General features: G+C 41.2%; 1 protein-coding gene across 2 annotated transcripts in view; it reads left to right on the top strand.

Moving 5' to 3' along the window:
* SEMA3E (semaphorin 3E) overlaps positions 1 to 18,275 on the top strand; it is a 235,944-nt gene extending 217,669 nt beyond the window's left edge. For both annotated transcript variants that reach the window (XM_038562847.1, XM_038562848.1), the window contains 2 exons: positions 926 to 1,065; positions 17,775 to 18,275. In XM_038562847.1, the coding sequence (XP_038418775.1) occupies positions 926 to 1,065; positions 17,775 to 18,248 (614 nt within the window). In that variant the 3' untranslated portion in view covers positions 18,249 to 18,275. The remainder of the gene's footprint in view (positions 1 to 925; positions 1,066 to 17,774) is intronic.
* The last annotated feature ends 2,819 nt before the right edge of the window (positions 18,276 to 21,094 follow it).

Genomic DNA, 21,094 nt, shown 5'->3' with positions numbered 1-21,094 from the left:
CATCTCGTGAGGAGGTCACAGGGAGATGAAGCACCGTGCCTGGGAGACCAGCAGTGTTTATATACAATCCAGAGTTGCACAATGTCAGTTCACTAGACCCAAAGCTGACTGAGCATTTGGTGTAGGACAGAAGTCTCCGAGAACATTGGCTAAAGGAAGGCAGGATCTTAATCTCAGAAAACTTACGTGTCAGCTTTGAAAGTGAGGAGGATTCAGGCACAAGGAAAAAAATCCTGGGTTCCAGTTACTGAATTTGATATTCTTGTTGTTTTAACCAACAATGGATACATCCACTTGCTTTTATTCCCCACTGCATTCGAGTGTCCTAGCCTGCATGCAAATTTGAGTTCAAGTCCAGTGAGAGCCTCTCTGGGCCAAGATAAAGATTATAATCAAGCAGCTCTGGATCCGAAGTGTTTTTTCTTACTGTAGGAGCCCAATATTTGGCTAAGTGCAATCCCTTGACAAGATCTCACTCACACTTGTGTTTATGTAGCACCATATCACCTCAATTTCTGCTTTCTGCTTTTGTTTGTAACCCTGAATTTTTGTCTTATGTCTTACTTGAATGGTTGGTGCTCTCACCTTCCCTTGCCTGCTTTATCAGTGGATATCATCACCAATGCATGGAAAATGTATTTAACACCAATCCACCTTCTTACTGTCCTGAGTGTCCTGGCCTTCGGACCCACACTCCCATTTACTTCCTTCTGGTCCTCTCCATAGGCTGTAGTACTTTTTAAAGCCTAGACTTTGGTATGCCTCTGTCTCTAAATAGCTCCTTTAAATGACCTTGCGTAGAAGTTAGCAGTAAGTAATGAAAGATACTCACTTTGCTGCAGGAATCTAAATAAAGAATCGTTTAAAAATATTATTGACTGATAAAATCAAAGTCCTAAAGTTAATTTTAATCTTTATATTGTAGGGGATGCTTTGGATAAGACTGAAGAGCGACTGGCCTACGGCATAGAGAATAACAGTACTTTGCTGGAATGTACCCCGCGATCTTTGCAAGCAAAAGTTATCTGGTTTGTACAGAAAGGACGTGACACAAGAAAAGAGGAGGTAATTCACACTTGCTGCATGCTCATGCCATGCTGTCTTGTGTATGGTGTTTTATTAGTAGACAGATGATTTATTTGGTGTTTAAAAATGAATCAGTCTATTGTGCTGTACATGCATTATGTAAAAAGTGAATTTATTATGTGTGATTTATATACATATACAAAATTTTAAGAACACACATAAATTTATATGTATATATAATTTATATATGCTTTTAAAACCTGTGTACATATATGAATCTTTATGCATATAAATATACATATAAAAACATAAATATATATATAATACATATATACATGTATTACATAGAAAAATATATACACATATAAGTAAGTTGTATATGCATGCATGTTTGTATGTATGTATATATATATAATTTAGATTCTGAAAATTGGACTTTTATTCTATAGATACTCATATCTTCATGATATTAGTATCATGTCAAAGTGATAGTCTTATACTGTATCACCCAAGGTAATGTTCTAGAAAAATAACAAATTTAAACACCATTAACATGTATGTCTTAGACATATGGATAATAGAATTAAAACAACAGCAGCAACATTAAACTAAGTGTTTGATAAAGCAATTGAATCATACATGAAACGTTGACAGAGGGATTCCATTACTGCCCACTGGGAACAAAAGAAAGGCATCAGTTTGTCCTTTTAAGTAGGTTTAGTGGTGGAGATTATATTTCTGTTATCATCTAAATGACATGTGCTGCTTTTATAGATGGAAGAATAGGAAGCCTTTAAAGCACACATAAGGGATAGCCTGGAGGCAGTTAGAGGATAATCTTTTTATGCACGTCTAGGGATCTGGGTGTATATTGGCCAAGGTCAAGGGCATGAAGCAGTTAGTAAAGGCAGGTAAAACATTATTGATGCTAATGTGGGCTTTGAACTCAATTTTCACAGAAGTGGAATTATAAAAACAGAAAGAATGAAAATTGGTTCATTAAAGGGAGATGGATCTTGGTAACTGCTAGCAAAATGTTTCTTGGCAAAAAGAAGGTTGCAAATTGAACAAGGGAAAGAAATGTCAGATACCTGCCTTCGGACCCACGAAGAGCAGATAGATACACAGTGGTGGGAGAGGGAAAAATGAAGTCCTCAACTATAGATTCCAAATGTAGACCACATTGACTTTATATGCCTTTTTTTCTAGCCCATTGTTGAACAAAAATGCAACATGTCTTTGGTCCAAAACTCATATAATACATCCTGGGAGATGATTAAATTTGTAAATTCCAGGTTCCTGGTATAGTTATTAAGAGAGGAAGGCACTCAGCAAAGGCTGTTAGAGATAATATAGAAAGGCAATCAAGGACAGGAAAATTCTCCTAAATTTGCATGACGTCATAAGAATAAACATGTGTCCAAAAATGTTACAGCATATTGCACTAAAATATTGTCGATTTAGTACTAAAGTATTCTCCATCCCACAAATCTGATGTGAAACTGATTTTTAAATTCTGTCATAACTCACTTGGCAGGAGAGGACCTGGGAATGTTCTCTAGCTCCTCTAGTTGAATGGCTTCAGAAGACAGAGAAGTAATTCTTTCATCAGTGGTTTTCTTCCCTTCGTATGTTCTGTTTCTAATTTGGAAGTCACCATAATCTGCCTCATTTGGAAATCTTTACCAAATCATTTTGACATGCTGCATCCATCAATGTTCAATTATAAGCTTCTTTCTCCTGTTGTTGATATAATCTGCTTCTCCTTTGCCCAGATTTTAGTCCCTGCTTTTCAAAATTCTATGGCTGATATATTTACTGATACTTGAAATTGTGAGTTTACTCTGTGCATTAGATGTCAGAATCATATAATACTTGATTTCTATACATAGCAATATATATTGATTTTTTCACAATCTAGAACAAAACACAAAATTGCTGACATCACAAAAAAGTGCATGTGTATGCTGAATGCACAGAGCAGAATTTTTGATTGTGTGTCCTTTTAGAGCTTTTTTTTTTTTTTAAAGTTCTTTTAGAGTCCCTTTTTGGAGCTTTTAGAGTTTGTTTGTTTTTTTTTTAACAACCATTTTATTATAGTTACTCTGGACAGAGAATTATATTATTATTATCAAATCTTGACGATTGCATAAGATCTTGAAATTTATCCACTCCATTTCTTTCCTCATATGGAAATGCTTTTAGAGTACAGCTGACAGTAGCCATCCAGGTTTATCACAGACACTTTAATCCATAAGTCATTAGTTTGTAGCCAGACCATAGCCTTTGTGAAAATCTTTGATTGTGACATATATATCTTCTTATGGAACTGAAATTTTTGAGTCTGGAACTTTTGCCTGCAAATCCAAACTCAGCCCTCTGGAGTTATCTGGAAACCACAATTCAATGGATAAAATTTTGCTCAGATAAAGCTTTTGAAATGCTACATAGAGGAATTGCTAGAAAACATCTAGATTTCTAAACTGGATTACTGCTGATCTCTTGAATATGCACTTTATGATCTCCTGCTTTCTTAAAAACCACATATGAAACACAATCTCTGTACATGTTATTAATTCCATAAATGTTTCTTGAAAGCCTGTTTTGTAGGTAATTCTTAAGGGAGTAATTTCCCTTGGTCCAGTGACCTTAGTTATGGCGTGCATCAGTTGTTGATACCCTGAGGGAAAAGATTTTAATAGAAGGGACTCTATAGGTGAGGCTGTGCTTCACTGTGCGTCTACCACACACAGAAACTGAGGTAGTAGGAAGGTGCCTTAGCTTATTGTTCTTACATCTCACAGATGCACACCGGAGGTAATGGGCCTCTTCCTACAAGCATGGAAACTAACGCTGAGAGAATAGAGTTCATAAAGCAAGTCTATAACAGGTTTAAACTCAGATATTCCTGACTCCAAAGCTGAGCTGCTTCACATTTATTCCTTGTCTAACCACCTAGGAATTTGCTGTGTGCATTTCATAGAATACACCATTTTAGTCTAAAACATGATTTACAGGTGACATCATTGAGACACAGACGGTTTAATAACATCCCTTGTTACTGACAGCTAGTAAAATTGACTCAAATCCAGGTGTCTATGTTCACTCTACTAAAGCACACAACCTTCTGAAATTGGAACCCTAAATACAGTTTCAGATGCTTTGGGACCTGTAGCAAAATGGAAAACCATTTACAGCCAAAGTTTTGGAATTTGATTTCAGGAAATTGGTCCTGATATCTGCTCGATCCTTATCTATATTTTTTCATCAAACCTTAGTGAAGCATGTTGCTAGAGCCTTGGGGGTAAAAACACTAGTCCTCATGTTTAGATGTTGAGAACCTGCCGGTAATTTGAACAGTTCCCACTCTAAGCACTGATACCATGAATCCTTATTAGACAATGTATGCATCAGTGTGTTTCCATTCTCAATTGTCCTTTCAGGCCTATGCCTCTTCGTTAAAGAAGGATTCTATATCAAATTAGATGTTCTCTCTCATTTTAGCTTATAAGGACAAAAAACCAAGAGCACTGTACTTCATTTTCTTGGGTTTTTAACCAAAATGGTGCTTTGTTAATTCTTTTGTAGCTTATCTATTGAGCACCCAATATGCCTTGTTTTCATAGAACCTGTATTCTAGAGAACAGAGGAAGATGATAGTGTTGATGAAAATAATCATACCACTAAGTAAGAACCATATTTAATGTAACAGATGATGACAAGAAGAAAAGTGTACAAGAGAAATTACCTACAGGGAGGAATTGCAGTTTTTAAAGGAGTGTTCATGGAAAGTCTTACTAAGAGGGTCACCAATTCAGTGACAGTTAAAAAGGACTTGAAAGAACTGATAGAGAAGGCTGTATGACGGTCTTGGAGAACTTTCTGGACAGTAGGAACAGCAGATGTAAAGGCCCTCGAGGTGAGAGTGCTCCTGATATGTTCAAGGAACACTAGAGTGAAGCTCTGTGTGGCTGGAAAGGAATGAGCAGTAAAGAGGCTAATAAACTATGAGTCAGAGAGTGAGGTAAAGGGCCAGCTTATGCAGGGCTTTGTAGGCCCTTATAAAGGGCTGGGGTATTTTCTCTGAATTAAATGGATAACTATTGGGTGGTTTTCAGCAGAGCCAAGATGGGATCAAAATTTGGTCTTAAAAGGATCACTTTGGTTATTGTATTAAAAATACACTATGTGGAGTTGGAGGAGGGGCAGAAGCAAGTGATCATTGAGGTGGGGACATAAATCTTCATGTTCCCTGAAACAACATCAACCCTGTATGTACCCTTTACCTTCAAGGTCAAATGATGTGCACATGACTGCCCCTTACACAAACAGCAATGTAATTTGCACATGCTCTCTGTTTATTACTGAGAATTGTGAAGGCTGTTTAACTTCTCAGGTGGAATAGTTTTTCAGCCTTCCAGTCTCATCTCTGTTTAAGTGTCAGCAATTAGTGTTTTAAACTCATTAAATACTCAGTACATTGATAGGTGATGACTAGCTCATAGCCTTAGCCCTTTAGAGGCCTACAGTCTTAAAAAATGTAAACATATAATTATAATATATTGTATTCACTAAAGTTATGTTGAAACTTCAAGAAAATAAAAGTGTCCACCAACAGGTTGGGTATGGAGGACAGGAAAAGGTTCAAGGGAGAGTGACATGTAAGCCAGGTCTTAATGGATGAGTGGAAGTTAACTTACAGAGAGACTGGCATAAGCATGTGTGATGGAGATGAGAAACAATACGGTGTGTGTAGATCTGTGACTGGAAATGAGGATGCAAAAATGAGTAGATAGATCAAAGGACCACTTCACTTTATTTATAAGCCAATGAGAACACCGTAGACACCTGTTTAGACATACTACTCTAAAAACTTGAATATAGGCTTTGAGGATAAGCAAGTGTCAAGAAGACAATTTTAGAAGGTCTTTCAATAGTCAAGTGGAAGATTTTTTACCAGAACTGACAGTTTTCATTTTTATGAAATAACATGGAGTGCATTTGGTTTTCGAGATAAAAGAGAAGCAATTAAAAATGAGTCACATGTTCTTGGTTTGAGTATTTGTGTAGTTGATGGGGCAGTAACATGATCTACAAGACACAGGGAGAAATACAAAGCTTAGGAGAAAAATGTTGAGTTCGTTTTGGGCAATGTTAAACTAGGGTCTCCTGTGGAATTTTCCTGTGGAAAATGTCAGTTCAGGAATATCAAATTCAAAAGAAAGATTTGGAATGGCAAGAGATATGTGAGAGACACCAGCAAAGAGGTAGTAATGAGGAATGCCTGGGTGGCTCAGCAGCGTCTGCCTTCGGCCCAGGGTGCGATCCTGGAGACATGGGATCGAGTCCCACGTCGGGCTCCCTGCATGGAGCCTGCTTCTCCCTCTGCCTCTCTCTCTCTCTCTCTCTCTGTCTCTCATGAATAAATAAATAAAATCTTAAAAAAAAAAAGAGGTAGTAATGAAATTCATGAAAGTAATACAAGTAAGAATAATATAGCAGCAATCAATACTTCCCTATCACTTACTGTGTGCCAGGCAGTGTCCTAAGAATTTTAAGTATATTAATACTTTTAATCCTCGCAACAGCCTCATGAAGTAGATACTGTTATTGCTTCTACTTGATAGGTAAAGAAATTGAAGCTCAAAGGGATCGAGTTACTTGCACAGTATCACACAGCCAATGAGAGCAAGCTGAATTTGAGACCAGATATTCTAGTTTCAATTCTAGGCTCTTAGTTACAGTGTTATGGTGCCTCCAATTGCCATAGCCTACCTTGGACGATGAGTGAGTAAGAAGCAGTGCGAACCAGGCCGAGAAGCAAAGGAAGGAAACACATCTAAGGAAAACTCAGAAGACAAATTCTAAAGTGAAAGCAGAAAAAGAATTAATTACAGCTAGCATTCATTTAGTGCCTACTGCTTGCCCTGTGCTGTTCTGAGTGCTTGGTGTGTAGTAACGTATTTGACAACAGTTCTCTGAGGGAGGTATTGGTACTCTGTGCGTGGTGGAGATGAGACTGAGTAATTGATGCAAAGAAGGAAACTGCTAAGTACCTCCAGAGTAGTTTAGCTGTGGTAGAGACAGTGGAGTCAGGGGATCATGAAATAATTTATCAAAGGGAAGAGGAACTGTATAAGGATAAAGTCATAAACCCTTTGAAATTTTCAGAAAAGAAGTACCTAGTGTCCGCTGAGAATGTGCTCAGTGGAATGGCTAAGCTCGGAGCCATCTAGCCATAGGTTAAGTGATGAAAGAGGCTGTAAGGAATTAGAAACAGCTAGTGCAGTGCATTTCACCTAAAGGTCTGAACGAGAGAGAGAGGCCAGCGGTAGGAGACAAAAGAAGAGAAAACTTTTGGGGTTTTTTTGACTTAAAAAAAAGATGACTTGGTCATGTTTAAAGGTCGAAGGGAAGAAGCCATCAGGAGGCAAATGTGCAGCTAAAGGATGAAACAAGCTAATTGATGAAACAAGCTGAAGAGCTTATGAGAGAGAACATAATTATAGACAAAAGCTAAGGGGTGAGTTTCAAGAAGGAAGAGAAAAAAACCTTCATTCTCTGAATTGGAAGAAAAGAAAATAAAGATTTTATGAATGTGGATAAAGAAAATAATTTCATCTGCAAAATCCAAGTTTAGCTCTTCCAAATTCCTTATCTATAATTATTTAAATATGTAATACCAGTTCAAATCTCCCTTATGTTATAAGGATATATAAATTATATTTTTGTGATTTCAGAAGACAAAACTGTTAAACATAACTAAATTACCTAAAGTGATACACCCTAGTTTATGAAGTCTCAGTTCCGTACACTTGAATTTATAAGCTTCCAAAATAACTGCAAAAGTTCAATCTTGAGTAACATTCCAAAGAAAAGGAATTCATACTTGTTAGAGCGCTTGGTTGGACAACTGAAGTACTTGTGCATTTCTTTTTCTCCAAAATGCACAAGGACTACATTTTAAAACTAAGTAAATGAGGGAAAATTTGCATAAGTATTTATTGCTTAGATTTAAATGTTTATTAGTTCTCAGTAGTTATCATGTGCTGGTGTCCCCAGAGAATGTACTCGGTGGAATGGTTAAGCTAGGAGTCATCTAGCAATAGGTTAAGTGATGAACGAGGTGTGGGGAATTCTCGGTTATCATGGTCAAGAAAACCATAATCTCTTCAAGCTATCATGATAAAGAAAACCGGGGATCCCTAGGTGGCTCAGCGGTTTAGCACCTGCCTTCAGCCCAGGGCGTGATCCTGGGGTCCCAGGATCGAGTCCCGCATTGGGTTCCCTGCATGGAGCCTGCTCCTCCCTCTGCCTGTGTCTCTGCCTCTCTGTCTCTCTGTGTCTCTCATGAATAAATAAATTTAAAAAAAAAAGATAAAGAAAACCGTAGTTTCTTTAAGCTACTCAGAAGATTATTAAATAACTTTTTACCTTAATACAATATTATTTTGAATGTTGTGAGCTTGGAGTATATGATTTTAACCTACAAATAGTATATTTCTCTGAACCCAACAATGATTTAAAGCAGAAGTTGGCAAACTACAGTGTGAAAGCCAAATCTGGCCCTCCACCTCTTTTGTAAATAAAATTATATTAGAAAAAGCACCACGCCCATTTGTTTACCTAGCCTCTATGGATGTTTCCATCCTATAACCACAAAGTTGAGTAGTTATAGCAGAGACCATATGACCTGCAAAGCCCAAAAACCTTTACTGCATGACTCCCTCCAGGAATTTTGTTGGCCTCTGATTTAAGGTAGAGTGAAATTTCATTAAATGAGTATTGTGAAAAATATCTCTATATTTTGGAGGAAAAAATTTTTTCATGAATAACTAAGCCCTGACTTTGTGCTGAGCACTATAATTTCATTTGAATGAATTTTCAATAAAACTAAGCAGTATGAATAGTTTCTTGGAGTATGTTCTTTTGGACTTTATTCTTTAGTCCTTTACTGACAAAACCAATGTATATCCCAAAGATACTGTAAACAACGTTGAGTTCCAGGAAGGAGCTGACTTAACATACACAAATCCCCAGTGTGGAAATTGGCAGGGGCAGCAGTGGGGACAATCCCAAAACACATAAAATATTCTCCTAAGTGATCTATGGCTGGCAAGTAAGTTGCTGGTCCATGAGACCAGCATCACACTTTATCCTTTGGTAAGCATGGAAGTTTCATTTTTCCCTTTGATCCTCATTGATCTTTCCATTGTGGATTCTTTATTTAAAGGAAAATATTTTTGTGTGTGCTCATGTGTCTTAAAAATAAAAGTATCTCACTTTAAAATAGCTAATTGTATGCATTGTACAGTCTGCTTAAATAATGCACAAATGTGCATGTTTATTATAGAAAATCCAAGAGAGAATGTAAGTTGACATCGAAACTCCACGACTTCAATTTCACCCCACTCTCTGAATTCTCTTTTTTAACTGGATGCCAAACGTTGTCACTTTCAACTCTGCTCGCAGACCACCTACTGAGTAGGATAAATTCATCAAAGTCGTTTAAATACTGTTGAGAAATCTAAGAAGCATGGTTAACTTATCAATCAGCAGTTCCTTTCAGATAACTCAGTTTATTGCATCCATGCGGAATTTGTACAGCTTTAGGTAATACATGATTTTATTGATGATACAATGCCTTGTGGAGAAGCTTCTCTGGTAAAAACAGAAGAAAAATGGAGTATATAAGTTACATCTTTTAATGTTGCAGACTTACTATATAATCAGAACTAGGAGAATTGCAAAGTTCAATCTCATTCTACCACCTTGTTTACCCTACGATGACCCGTTTTTTCTTGACCTTCCCAATGCTAACCCATGACAGGAAGCCTAAGGGACCAATGACAGCCTTAAGTTTACGATACTGTCTCTATACACATGTACTGAAAGCATGAGGTTTGTTCCACATGAATATTATTTGTTTTTCTTGTTGTCATAACATAAAGTACATGAACTCTGCCTCATTTGAAACATCTGCTTAGTAGTTTTGATATTTCTATTTCAATCTTTAAAAAAACTCCGCTCATCTTTTCTAAACGAATTCTTTATAAGTAGATATTCATAATTTACATTTTAAGCCTTAACAAGCATATTTTTATAATGTCATTCACTTCACATTTTAGTTCTGGAATAATCAGCAATATAGCCCATTAATTTCATTTTTTTCCTTTATAATTCCTGTAAGTGGAAAATATAGAGCAACGTTTTGGTCAAAAGGATAGAAATACATCTAGTGGTTTAGATAGAACTCTCTTTGGTTAATTTTCCAAAAAATACTGGAAAGCTTTTAAAATTAAATGTACATTCCCAGATCTATGGAATCAGATACAGACTTGTGTTGTGTCCCACGGAGATCACTGTGACTCTGGGCATCAGACTAAACAAAGTAACACAGTAACGCCACAAGCCCGGTGTCGGGCATAACAGGATAGATGTTCAACAATGTAAAAAATATGAAATCTCTTCACTCTTTAATTCCCCTTGTTCCAGTATAAATTATAGCTCTGACGGTCTTCTACATAATAAAAAATACACATCTACATGAAGATATATCCACATAGAACTGGATATCCGTACTACATTGTGTTAGTTCTATAGAGTTGCTTATATTGAACTGTACGTGGGCATCTTGTCTTGACCCTGAGATATTACCTTAAGAAAATGTATTTAGTGTAGTGCTGTTGTTTGGATGCCTGTATCTCATTTTGTGAAAACACAGAAGAGATTTTTTTCCCTCAGGCCTCAATGGCAGGGAAAGATGTACTTGTCATAAGGAGTAACTTTATTTTTTTTATAATGGTTTTTTTATTTGAGTATAGTCGACATACAATTTTACATTATTTTCAGGTGTACAGCATAGCGATTCAACTTCCGTGCTCACTATGCTGTGCCCACCACAAGTACAGCTACCATCTCTCATCATACAAGGCTAATACATTATCATTGACTGTATTTCCTATAATAAGGAAGAATGTTAAAAATATAGTTTGATGACATTGGGGGCTTAGAATTTATACTTTCTTCTTTCCTTTGGTCACTAGGTAATTCAGTGTTGACTTTGAACTCCAAATATAGTAGTGATTCAGTGCCTTATGGTATGCACTTTTGTGTTCAAACATTCTCTTTCTTTTACCCCTCCTCTTATTTTCCCTTCATCCTGATTATTCTGGTATTCTTACCTATGGAAATGTTTAATAAAACATTACCCTTACACTGCTGTTAGTGTATTTTTCAACATTATTTCTAAAATCATATGGTTCTAGTATAGCATAGCTTGAACAGATCTTACTGACTTAGTTTATTGGTTGCCAAACCTAGATAATCATTATAAGCATATTACTTAGTTCACAGCACGTTGTCATAATGGGTTCATACAAATCTCCTTTCTCGTTTGACTTCATTTTTCCTGGACCACCTTTCTCCACTTTCATCTTTGCTTCCCCATATGCATGCATTGTAATGATTGGAGTAATTCCAGTACTACATCACTTGTACTACATTGAACAAGTATATAACATTGTGAGTACACATGAGCTGTAAAAATAAATCTATTGAGTTAGAGATCTTACTCTGCTCCTCTCTAGAACTCAAAATGGTGGTGTATCACCATGGCCGTGCATGTCTCTATGTCATTGTTCCTGATTGCAACTTAACATCCCATAGCATGCATTCATTGCTCTTAATTGATCCATGCCCCTAAGAGTGGACCAACAATGTCATTAATTCCCATTCCCACATCTTTAATGATCATTTCTTCAAATAACTTCTTACAGACCTGAGTGCAAATCTCAGCATTCTTATCTTGTGACATCCTTTATTTCTACAATTTTGTCAGCTCACTTTGCAGAATTTTGGCATCATCTGCACTCTCAAAGTGTTTTATGTAGGTTCCCATTTTCCTGTATTCTCACCAATTTTTTGTATTTTCTAATTTTTGCCTGTTTTGCTAGTAGAAAATAGTGTTTTGTTTGTGTTTGTATTTCTAAAATTGCTAATTAACTTGCATACTTATTAAACATTTGGGCTTCTCCTCTGACATACCTAGTTATATGTTTTTTCTCTATTTTTCTCTTTTTCTTGACTTTCAAGAGTACTTTGTATCTTCTGTATATTAGTTCTTGAATGTAAATGTTCCAAATTTCTTCTTTGATATAATTGATGTTTCTCAAAATAACACTTTTTCACAATATGATTTTGAGTTCTTATTTATGATAACTTCCTTCTCAGCATCTTCTTGTATTAGAAAAAGGTTTTCCACCTTTGGATCTTTAATCTGAAGTATATATACAACTTTATTTCTTTTAGATATCTGTAATATGTTTCCCTAAATGAGCTATTAAGTTCTTATTGGGCAGTCATCTCGATCATAAAGCACATTCACATTGAAAACTGTTTTTATAAAAGATTTTCAAAAAAAAAAAAAAAGAAAAAAAAAAAAGATTTTCATTTTTATGCTGTTATGTGTATTTTCTGTAAGTTAACTGACTTTTTTGTATTGAAAATAGGCCAGATAAACCAACAAATATATAAATTGTTGGCCTTTATCTCTTGACTAAAACTAATTTCAGTGTTAAATATATTCTGAAAGAAACCAATTCAAGGACTCTGTCTTTCCTTTCCCTCTGAAAAGTATGGAACCATATGGTTGATACACATGGAAATCACTTCTTCTTCCTGACCAGCTACCAGATGTGCAGGGTTCTTTGTTCAATTGCTTTTTTTTTTTTATTTGACATTACAAAACATACTGAATCAATCTTTTTAACTCAGAATATTAAAACCATTTTCAGTAAGAAATGCTGTATTTTTGTAGATTGCCTATAAGAATATTTGATAAAGTGATGTATTATGTATCATCTTCTTGACCAAGGAAATCAGGTCTGCAGACATAGAGAAAGCACAGCTGACGAAAACAATTGTGTAATCAAGATTTGCTGTTGAAGGGGCCCATGTGGACTAAAGTGGAAAGATTAAATCATGGAAGGACTTCAAATACAAATTTCTAAGTCATTTTTATTTTTGGGTTTTCACAGGCTATGGAAGGTACATTTAACTTTCAAGGTGATTTAATGTACATAGTGTACAGCCATCTAGATTTCGGAGTTAAAATGTCTTTCATGACTGAATTTCAGACTCACTGTAATCAGGAAGGCAAACCTACATTCTGAGACAGACACTATCTCTAACATGCAAATAAATGATGTAGGACAGTTCCCACTCTAATTGTCACACTTCACATCTTCGGACTCTACTGGACTTTATATACACACAATGCAGTGTTTCTCAAATCAGGTTTCTGATTTTCGAAAGAAATATCTGCGTGGGGAAAAAAAAAAAAAAAGCACTCCTGACCCAGTGGCCAAGGATTTGTGTTCATGTTTGGTTTTATTTTAAAACACTTTCAAACACTTCATGTGCCAGAAGCTAAGCTAGCTGACTTTCATATTTTCATATTTGCACTCTCATGGGAAGTACAGTAGGGAGAAAACAAAGGATCATATTCAGTGAGAGTGTTTGTATGCAGATTCCTTCCAGGTGAAGACAGTCTCCTAGGAGTTCTTTTCCTATGTGTCTGTGAAGCATAGCCCTGTCAGTAGTCACTAACTGCTCCTGAAATCATGCTTGCTTCCTTCCTTGTCCAAATCATTCCTGGATTTACATAGAAGAAGTGAATAACTTCTGGACATATCTTCCTTGGGATACCCATTGCTTGCATTCTTGTACACTCTGAACAAGTGAATATGTTCTCATTTTCACTATGTTCTGAGCACCCTACTCATCGTGGAATATTTAGAATAACTAAGAGAGGCCTTTGGTTTTAATGTGTGGTTAAAGAGCTGAAACTCGCATGACAAAATTATTTGAAGAATGATATGAATACCAGCTGTGTGCTACAAATGTGAATGCTATTGAGTTACAAAAAGAAAGAAGAGATCTTTATGGCTGAAAAGAAAGTATTCATTGAGCAGTGAAAGTGTCAAGCTAGGAAAGAAATTTTAAAAAATGGATCAGTGATCTGTAGAAAGGAGCTCTCTAAGAGAAAGAAAGAGTAAGACCAGAATAAGACATGGAAGTGAGAAAGAAGGTGGCAAGACAAGGGACCGAGGATTGAAGGTGTTATGAAAAGGGAGATTGGACTCTGGTATTTGTTTAGGTTGTCCCCACCATCTGCCCTTGAATGTGGAACATTGTCTTGGGCTAATACAAGCATGAGTTGTATTAAAATGTTTATTAAATATTCATAAGAATGAAACAAGGAATGCATTCCTTATGCTTGTCACTTTTGTTCAAATATAGAAACAAAATTAATTTACAAATAAGATGTAAACAAATCTATGCATCATTTAAATCTTTATTTAATGTGATCATTTTTTTCACTGAAATAAGGCATCTCCATAAACATAACATAGGACCCAGACTACCACATACATGTGTGGACATGTGTGTATGAAACATCTGCCTGTAGCACTTTGTGCCATGTGCTGACTCAATCCCCCTAACACTTTATACAAGTGACTTCAAAACTTTTTATGTATTACTGCATAGGGACGTTGTTTGGTTTTCATTTGGCTGGAACATATCATTAACATATTACATTCATCTTTGTTCTCAGCAGCTGGAAACCGTTAGAGCTTTGAAAACAGTCCAGAGTCTATGATAAACACCAATACTAACAATGAAGTTGATCTTCCCCACCGTCCCAAATATAGTTTGTTAATCTACACTATTATGAAAATTAAACACAATGATCTAAGAAGTCTTTATAGAATACTCATTGATCTGCAGAAATGTCCACATTCTCCCAACCCTGGGAGAAGCACTACAGTAAGCTACTTGGGGATATGGATTTAGAAAGGCGGGAGCGGGCCGGTTGAACAATTCTTACCTGCTTGGGCAGCAATAGAATCTGAATAAGGAGCAGGACTAAAGGAAATGAAATTTGAAGCAGAGTTAAATAGCGCCCATTTGTTGAAATAAAGAGGAAAGGTATCAGGGAAAAGAAAATTATTTGAAGGACCGGTTACTTTTTGCAGGTAATGTTGTATGCCCAGTTGACAAAGGTTAACAGGTGACATGATGGTAGTAAGGGAAGGGGGACACTCTTACTAAGATAAGAGGGAGGCCCGCTTGAAGAGATGACATGTTAATTCGGCCTTTCCCAGTAGGAAAGCAGCAGTAGGGAAGTCCCTCCAGGTCGGGCCAACAGTGGAGGTGGCGAAACAGAATCAAGTGGAGCCTAGTAGCAGACGCAGAAAGGAGGAGGATGTGAGAGGAGCCTGCCACGAGGGGAGGTTGGGGAATCGGTCGCACAGTATGAGAATCTAACATTGTGGCAAGACAGTGGAATGGAATGACTGTTCCCACCATCACCCAGGAAGAAACGTTGATGGGAATTTGTGACATAGTGGATATGAAGGCATAGTAATGAGTAAGAAGTATAACAACACATGAGGAGAGAGGGACTAGAAGGAGAAGAAGACTGTCATTGTCAGAAATGAGGAAGTCAGTAAGTGGCGGGGGGGAGGGGCGCGGTGTGCGTGGACACGCTTTGGATTGTAAACAATGAAGGATCACGTAAATTTCAGTCCGTGTTTTGTAATTAACAGGAAACACAAAACAAGGAGGATGGGGTGTAAGATGAGACACCAGCTTAGGAAGCTCATTGAAATAGAATCCTCAAACGAATGCAAATAAAAATGAGATCAGGGAGGGTTGGAGGGTTGTGCCTTAGAGGGAAGGAGAAATCTATGGAAGACACCAACGGGGAACGAAGAAGAGAAGCAGGACAATAAAATGGCACGTACCACACAAGGGACAAAACGGTGTAAGAAGGCAGGTTCCTTTATGTCACCTGCAGCCATAAGTTTCAAAACGGTGGAGACTGTGCTTTAGAGTCAGAATCACCTAAGGCCTGTGACAGATTTACGGAGAAGAGAGCAGTGACTCCAAGTCATTTACGTGAGCAGTGACAGTGACTCCAAGTCATTTAAGAATTATTGGCTGGGGCAGGTGTCAGGGACACCTCCTCAGCGAGACCTGTCAACAGACAAGCAATGGCTTTATGTAGCGACGATGGTTTTGGCCTGACAGCTCTTCCTGATTCCTCACGAGAACTTCTGGAGCTGATGGCTCTAGCATTCTGCGTACTAGGACGTGGTCCTGCCAAGCCCAGGGAAGCCCCTATCAAGGATTCAGGGAGCCCCTTCATCCAACTATGTCACTCCGAAGCTGCTGAATAATTAGCTTACCTTACATGGCTGGGGAAAACCCTCAGAGAGCTTCACAGTTTATCTTAACGTGTCTATTGGAGAGACAGTCTCTTCCTACACTGCTGATGCCCTTTTGCCCCATGATTCACAAATAATATAAATGACGGCACGTGAGTGTAGCACACATTGCAACCTTAGAACATCCTGGATCTAATTAAAGCTCGGGAGAGCGCAACCCAGCAGCAGGCCTTACCAGGACCTACCACTGGGACCAAGCCATGCTTGTCTCAATGGCACTTACTGCCAAAGTGGTTGTGGTTGTCAGCATGCCCCCTTTTGCTTTTGGTTTGTGTTCTCAAGGGCGACGTTAGCCAGTATAGTGTGAATCACCTTTATCCCATTGTGGTGTGATCTTTGGTCATCTGAAAACATGTATCAGGTTTTGGGGGGTTTTTTAGCTGGAGGAATATATACAGGAGAGGGAGAGGTAAGTACTGGTAGCACCATACGAAGTGTTCTCACTTAGGTTATTTTATTTAAACTTCACAGCAGTCATTCAAGTGACACTTAGATCATCTCCAACTGTATGAAGAAAACTAAAAGAATACACATAAATGCCCTACGTCACACAAGAAGTAGACAGTGGTGCCAGTGTTTGGAATCTCACTTTGTTCTAATGTCAAATCATATACTCACTGTTTATCATTAGCTCTTTATCAAAAGCTCTGTTGTGCTTTTACCTTGAATTGTAGTTATTTATTTATAGAATTAAGGTGCATAATTTATTATATCACAAACAAAAAGATATTTGAGCACTGAAGTTATATGTAAACTTAATACTTACTGGAGTGTGAAGTTCTTCAGATTGTGAATTTTTCTTGTTTATTTTTAAGCCTCTGTTAAATAGAAAGCCTTGTAGAAATATAAGGAATGCTCAGTTAATTAATGAAAGGGAAATGGGGCTTTTTTTCTCCTTTTTTCTTTTTTGTAAGGAAAGGGAGTGAAGGTATCCCAGCTCTTTTAACAGAGGTCCTTAGAGAGACCCTGGTCTTTATGATCTGGAAGGAATAAGAACCCCTGAGCTAGTAATGTGAGAAATGGCATTTGTGCTGCCTACTAAGAAAGAGTTAAATAAAATTGACAGATCTTCATTTCACTCTAAGTTTGAGTGCTCTGCTGAACTAGGTGGCTTTTTCTAATGATTAATTGAAATCATTAGGGAGAAAGCTCTCCCGCTCTGCTCTCAACAGTATTGATGTGAGATGACCTCAAAATCATTACTATGACGTGATCTCACATGTAAATACATTCAACACACACACACACACGATTTAATTAGTCCTTCTTGCTCACTCACTGTCTCCCTCATGCAGTTATATGACTCTTAGGATTTCATCATGTGATAACAAAAATTGAAAAAAAAAAAAAAAAAAAGAAAAAGAAAGAAACTCAGGGCGGATGGTGGAGGGGTTTACAGGCGGGTGTGCTCTCCCGGGTAAGACTCCAGCGCCACCGATTTTCTTGTTCTTGCAGGTGAAGACGGATGACAGAGTGGTCAAGATGGACCTCGGCCTACTCTTCCTCAGGGTTCGCACAGTGGACGCTGGGACCTACTTTTGCCAGACGGTGGAGCACGGTTTTGTCCACACCGTCCGGAGGATTACCCTGGAGGTAGTGGAAGAGGAGAGAGTAGAGCAGATGTTTCACAAAGACCCCGAGGAGGACGGGCCCCCCAGGATGCCCTGCCCCGCGCCCGGCGGCCCGCAGGGGGCAAGACCTTGGTACAAGGAATTCTTGCAGCTGATCGGCTACAGCAACTTCCAGCGAGTGGAGGAATACTGTGAGAAGGTGTGGTGCTCGGAGAGGAGGAGGAAGAAGCTCAAGATGTCCCCTTCCAAGTGGAAGTATGCCCACGGCCAGGACAGGCGGCTCCGGGCCAGGCCCGAGCACTACCGCGTGCCCCGGCACACGAGGGGCTCCCGCCGGGCCCCCGCCCCCGGCTCCTGAAGGCCCCGCGGACCCGCGGCCGGCAGGGGGGACCGCGACCCCGGTACCCGGAGCGCCCGCCCCGCTCGGCCGCGAGCACCGAGAGGCCCCCGCGGCCCCGGGAGCCCGACCCAGACTGACCGCGGCTGCACGTGGGGCCGCGGGCCCAGCGCGGCCGGGACCACCCCCCTCTCCCCCCCGGGCGGCGGGGCCCTGAACACCGGTGCGAAAGCGCGGGCCTTAGGAGCGCGGACGGGGGACTCGGATGTGGTCTCATCGTCCTGGACAACCCCCCCCCCGCCACAGTGTCCGGGTGCGGAGCATCAGAGCTGTCTCGGCGCCTGCGAACCCCTGTCCCCCGGGGGCCGGCGTGAGGGGCAGCCCCGTGTACCTGGCGCTGGGCGCGGAGACCCCTGCAACCGTCAAAGGAAACCTGTGGCCCCCGGGCCCTGTGCCCTTCCCTCTACAACCCTGGCCCCCCGGTCCCCCGGCCCTCCGGCCCCCTGGCTCCCTCTGGCCCCCTGGCCCCCTCTGGCACCCTGGCACCCTCTGGCCCCCCAGCCCCCTGGCCCCCCGAGCCTCTGGACCCCCCTGGACCCCCAGCTCCCTGGACCCCTCTGACCCCCCCCAGCCCCCTGGACCCCTCTGACCTCCCGGCCCCCTGGACCCCCCTGGACCCCTCTGACCCCCCTGGACCCCTCTGGCCCCCCAACCCCCTGGACCCCCCTGGACCCCTGGACCCTTCTGACCCCCTGGCCCCTTCTGACCCCCCCTGGCCCCCTGGCCCTCTGGCCCCCTCTGCCCCCCCCAACCACTCTGGCCCCCCAGCCCCGGGCACCCCCTGGCCCCCAGGTCCCCCGGCTCCCCAGCCCCCCAGGCCCCCTGGCCCCCTAGCCCCCTCTGGCCTCCTGGCTCCTCGGCCCCCGGCCCCTCGCCCCCTCCAGCCCCCGCCCCGTTGCCCAGCAGGTGCACGTGGTGATGAGAACTGCCCTGGCCCTGCCTCGGCCCCGCCCGCCAGGGACCGGGGCTCTGCCGCCCTCTGCCGGCGCGCAGGGTGCACGGCCTGTCCTCCGCCCGCCCGACTGTCCCGCCAGGATTCCAAGGCAGTTTCTGCTGATGCGTCTGGCCGGTTTTCGTGAAAGGCCTTACAGAGGAGGGTCTGGATGCGTAGGTCATGCTTTCGATGGAGACGACGTGTCTATGAATAGTCCATTGCCTCACAAACCAAAATGAAGATATCACAGCATTGAAGCTCTGCTGAATCTTGAATTTTATGCCTTCCCAATAACCTTCCCCGAGATACAGAAGATGCCCCAGAATCATACGTCTATCGTTTTGAAAATATTAAAGCAGTTTGCTCTCAGATTCAAGTTTTCCTCTCTTATGTTAACAAATAAGAAAATTATTTCATAAGCTCAGTTAATTACCGAGATGCCCAGAGCACTTTTATAAATAGTATCAAGAATCCTCATTTTTGAGAATGCTTCTTTCTTGAAGTCTCTCCTTCTGCTGTTTATTTAATGGTTACCTTTCTAAAGTATGAAGTTTTGTTCAGATTTTTCACTTAAATAAAAACGACAAGCAAGTGAAACACCTGAAAACAATTAGGAATATCTATTTGAATGTTGACTTTATTCATTTCCGTTTTCAAAGCTAGAGTACAGGGTATGTAATTAAGAAAGGTAAAATGTTGGTACCTTGCAATGGCTTGCAATTTCATTGAAAAATCAAAAACTACGCAAATGTTTCAAGGAAGTTTAAAAAGTTCATTTGTTAGGCTGCCAAGCTCCAAAAGGCCTAAAGAGTAGAAACACTTTGAAAATTACCATTCCTGAACGACCCAGGGGCTCTTTGCCCACGGATCCCCCGGGGGGTCACGCTGCCCCGCAGTGGTCACTGAGACGACACACCTGGGTCAGGAAGATGCTGCGCAAAGTGGGGAAACAACCATGACCACGGATCGGACGTGAGAGGACTTGCCCCACGATCTGGGGACAGCACTGCACGATCCTCCACATGAACGCTGTCCCCCACGTGCTCGGCCTCTCCCCCCTTTCTCGCCAGCGTGAGCGTGGGGCAGCAGGTGCAGCGGGCGCAGCGGGTGCAGCAGGCGCAGCAAGTGCAGCGGGTGCAGCGGGTGCAGCGGGCGCAGCAGGTGCAGCGGGCGCAGCAGGTGCAGCAGGTGCAGCGGGCGCAGCGGATGCCTCGCCATGTACTCCAAGTGAGCACACAGACCTCCAGGGACAGACCGACAGCCTGCAGCTCTGTCCTTGTCGGGAACCCGGACCCCGCGGAACGTGTCCGCCCGCCGTCTGCTGTGTCTGCGGCCAGAATCCAAATCGGGATTTCCAGGCTTAGGAACTCGCAGATGGATTGACCAGGAACTCAGGAAGGACTCGTGCCCTTGGCGTCCCGCCCTACCGGGAATTAGGGCCTCTTCCCAGCCGTGGGCAGACCCGGGCGGGGAGCCGCGCCCTCTGGAACGCCCCCCCCCCAATCCTGGGTTCCAGGGGCCCCCCAGGCCCGGTGTCGCCGGCCAGGAGGGGACGGCGCCTCGGGACAAGGCCGGGGACGGCGGCTCCAGAGCACCTGCTCCAGGCCCCGGGCCCGTCCGCAGGAGCATGGCTGGGCGAGGCTTCACCCCGGATTGGGGCCCCCCCGTCTGGCGGTCCTCCCTGCTGTCTGTCCTCCCTCGTGTTTATTGCTGAATATTTCAGTGCAAAGCTATTAACTTGGAGAAACAGGGATTGAAAGTGACACAAACACTAGTAAGAGCTCTAGATAAAAGGGGGGACAGGGGCCTTTGCCTGTGTAGTAAGTGGCATTTCTGTACATACTTCGGAGTTTCTTCTTTCCCCAGAGTACTT

Source organism: Canis lupus, chromosome 18 (genome assembly GCF_011100685.1).
Source record: "Canis lupus familiaris isolate Mischka breed German Shepherd chromosome 18, alternate assembly UU_Cfam_GSD_1.0, whole genome shotgun sequence".
Lineage (NCBI taxonomy): Eukaryota > Metazoa > Chordata > Mammalia > Carnivora > Canidae > Canis > Canis lupus.
Note: the sequence above shows the minus strand (reverse complement) of the source record. Positions and strands in the feature narration are given on the sequence as shown.